The following is a 3,627-nucleotide window of genomic DNA, read 5'->3' on the forward strand; positions in this document are numbered from 1 at the left end:
TTTATTTATTTATTTATTACATGTAAGTACACTGTAGCTGTCTTCAGACACTCCAGAAGAGGGAGTCAGATCTCATTACGGGTGGTTGTAAGCCACCATGTGGTTGCTGGGATTTGAACTTCGGACCTTCCGAAAAGCAGTCAGGTGCTCTTACCCACTGAGCCATCTCACCAGCCATCTCACCAGCAGGCGGATTTCTGAGTTTGAGGCCAGCCTGGTCTACAAAGTGAGTTCCAGGACAGCCAAGGCTATACAGAGAGACCCTGTCTCGAAAAACAAAAAAAAACAAAAAAAAAATTTCTTTTTGTTTTATGTGTTTGGTGTTTTGCCTGATGTCCACCACATGTGGTGGCCCTGGTGTTCACACAGGGACCACAAGAAGGCCTTGGATCCTGTGAAGCTGGGGTTACAGCAGTTGTGAGCCACCGTGTCGGTGCTGGGAACCAAATCCAGGTCTTCCCAAAGAACAGTCGCTCTTATCCACTGAGCCATTTCTCCGGCCCCACAAACAAAATTTTTAGACAGGCCAATCCAGCCACACCCTAACAGGAAAGGGTTCTTCAACATACTGCTTTGTGTGCATGAGCCTTGAGGACACTGTGCCCAGGGCCTGCTTGTTCTGCTGTGTGCAGGGCCTCAGAAGCACAGCAGCAGTGACTTCTGCTTCCAGGTTACCAAGGGCAGCAGGTAGGATGCAGGGGTCAGGACAGGGCTGGCGGTTACTGTCTGGAGGCTCAGTCAGGGATTGATGGCGGTGCTGGTCACATAAGGATCTGAGTATTCTCAGTACTGCTGCTGCACACCTGAGCATGTGGAGGCGCTTGATTTTGTGCTGCGTGCATCTTCCCTGCTCTTTTAAAGCAAGCCCCCCGCTGGAGTTGAGGGCACGTCTCCTTCAGTTATTGGGACTCAGAGAAAACAGAAAGAAGTCTGCCCAGTAAGGGTTAGGTCTGTCTGCTGCACGTGGCCTGGGTTCTGACCCTAGCCTGGCCTTGTGAACCTGTCTTGAGGAAGCTTTGTCCTTTGATAGGATGCTCACGAGCTGTTCCATGTCATCACCTCGTCACTGGAGGATGAGAGAGACCGCCAGCCTCGAGTCACCCACTTGTTTGATGTGCATTCCCTGGAGGTAATGTCTCAGTGTTGGTCCATGTGTGCTCAGTAAAGATAGGGTACACAGTCTGTCAGTGTGTGCATGATCAGTAAGCACAGGGCACACAGTCTGTCAGTGTTCACACTCAGTAAGCACAGGGCACACAGTCTTTGTAAGGCCAAGATTAGGGAGTAAGAGAATAAGACCCAGTAACCGGGAGGCCGTGGCCGGCAGAGCCCGAGCTGCTCTCCTGCTGTTGTGTTTGCTGGAGGCAGCAGGCTCTTTAAGAGGATTCATTGCTGCAGCCTGGGTTGTGTTTGAGGAGAGAATGGTTTCCTTTTCCTTGTTACTAGAGGGGAATAAGGGCTGCTGGGCTCTCTGAGTGAGTGCTCATCTTTCTGTAACAACATAATATTTAGGGCAGTGATAGGAGTTGACTGGAAATAGGGAGAAAATATCCCAGAGAGGAGAAACATGGTTTCTTATAAAGGAACTCATGCAGAAACCAACCAGAAGGTGGGTCAGCGCCACTTCAGAATGCTGGGCTGTGAGGAATGTTGCTGCTGGTCCAGGAACTTGTAAGATTAGGGTGGTGAGGGTGGTTAAAGGGCTGCCGTCAGGCTCTCAATCTCCTCTCTTTTCCCTACAGCAGCAGTCAGAAATGACTCCCAGACAAGTCACCTGCCACACGAGAGGTAGGCGTTTTCCATTGATAAAATGTGTGTTTAAAGAAATGAATGAAAGCAAACTGTGTGCCTTTTAGATAGGACGGCACTGTGCCTGTGTCCTGCCGGTTGGACCTGGTGCACCTGCTCAGGGCCTGGTGCATGTGTCTCCTGCCCTGTGCCCAGCTGGGGCTGTGCTGGACCGCCATGCTTTTGCTTCAGAATGCTATAGCTTTCTTGAGAAATCTGCATTTCCTCCACACTTGAGGTCAGTGCAACCTCTGGGTGGCAGCTGTGGCTCTGCTGGTCGTTGGTCCCAGGCAGCAAGCACAGCCTCTCATCTGAGCCTCAGTGGATCTGGGGGGCACTCACCCATTTCCACAGTTACATTTACAGACCAAGTGTGGGCTCACACCTAAACCCCCCCCCCCAACTGAGAGGCTGAGGCAGAAGGATTTACTGTGTCTTTAAGGCTAGCCTAGGCTACATAGTTCCAGGTCATCCTGGACTATAGCATAAGATGATATTTCTGTGACTCAGAGAGACTGGGAGAGATGAAGTGACTTTCCTGGTCACATGACTAGTAAACAGGGTCAGGCCATCACTCAGGGCTGCCTGATTGTAGAGAGAGTGGTTCCCACGAACGCTTTGTCCACCAGTCCCATCCTAAGCAAGGAGCGGCCCCATTCTCTAGAACTTGTTTATTCAGGTTGTTTCCAGAGCTTCCCTCACTCTCTGCAATGCCTGTGCCTCCTCCTGCCCTCTCTAACAGTGGGCACGCGTCTCAAGACCTTACATATCATCCTTAGGTCTGCTCCCATGCACAGCCAAGTGCAGAGGCCTTAAGGCTCTTCCGTGCGGATGGAGACTGGCAGTGCCCGAGAAGGCTCTTGCTGCACAGTACAGGAACATTTTCCTAGAGGGGGAGCGTCTGCTCTGTGCGCAGGAGGGTGGCGTTAGGGTGAGCCTGGGGTGACTTGGTGTGTCAATGGTGCTTTGCATTCCAGGGTCCCCTCACCCCACGACCAATCACTGGAAGTCTCAGCACCCTTTCCATGGAAGACTCACCAGTAACATGGTGTGCAAACACTGTGAACACCAGGTAAGCGGCTACCCGTTCCTACGCTCCCAGGGGGACTGCTTCAGTCAGGATGCAGGACAGGGCCATGGTGCGGGCTGGCCGTGTGTGTGTGTCTCTCTGTGTGTGTGTCCATGTGTATATATCTGTATGTGTGTGTCTGTGTGTGTGTGTGTGTGTGTCTGTGCGCTCGCATGTGTGTGTGTGTGTGTGTGTGTAGGGGTGGGGAGGCGCACCATCAGTGCGGGTGTCACCTGTCGCTCAGGCAGCATCTGCCCCAGGAGCAGCAGAGCTGCTGTCGACCGATTGCAGGTCCTAGGTCTACATGTCTGTCTGCTCTTGGTGGGCACAGCAGATTCGAGGAGTGGGAGGGCTTTGCTTTGCATTTGAAGGTCCTAACCTTTTTTATGGAAACATCTCAAAAGTGCAAAGAGAGTTTTACAGCTGTTAGTCAGTCTTAGGACATCTGACACATCGCACACGTGAGTGTTCTCTCCTGAACACCACACGACCACTGATCTAGTTTCTGACCTGCTGGGTTACATGGTCTGGATAGTTGGGCCTTCTCTTTTGGGGTGCATAGCGCCTCCTGTTTAGAACCCAATGCCGCTGTGCCACATGGCCCTGACAGGTATCCTTGTCTGCCATCAGTGGGGGTGTTTACATTGTTTCCACTCTGGGGTCTTTGTGTGGTTGTTTTCTTTTTTTTTTTTTTTTTTTAAAGATTTATTTATTTATTATATGTAAGTACACTGTAGCTGTCTTCAGACACTCCAGAAGAGGGCGCCAGA

The 3,627-nt window shown here is 51.3% G+C and overlaps 1 protein-coding gene across 5 annotated transcripts in view; it reads left to right on the plus strand.

Annotated features, from left to right (window-relative positions):
* The window catches only part of Usp30 (ubiquitin specific peptidase 30), a 57,124-nt gene that overhangs the window by 43,355 nt on the left and 10,142 nt on the right, over window positions 1-3,627 (plus strand). For 4 of the 5 annotated variants that reach the window (XM_021162431.2, XM_021162434.2, XM_021162433.2 and 1 more), the window contains 3 exons: window positions 1,031-1,129; window positions 1,743-1,788; window positions 2,766-2,860. In XM_021162431.2, the coding sequence (XP_021018090.1) occupies window positions 1,031-1,129; window positions 1,743-1,788; window positions 2,766-2,860 (240 nt within the window). The remainder of the gene's footprint in view (window positions 1-1,030; window positions 1,130-1,742; window positions 1,789-2,765; window positions 2,861-3,627) is intronic. The other variant, XM_029477555.1, reaches the window with a different exon arrangement.

The sequence above is a fragment of the Mus caroli genome, chromosome 5 (assembly GCF_900094665.2).
Source record: "Mus caroli chromosome 5, CAROLI_EIJ_v1.1, whole genome shotgun sequence".
NCBI classification, from domain to species: Eukaryota; Metazoa; Chordata; class Mammalia; order Rodentia; family Muridae; genus Mus; species Mus caroli.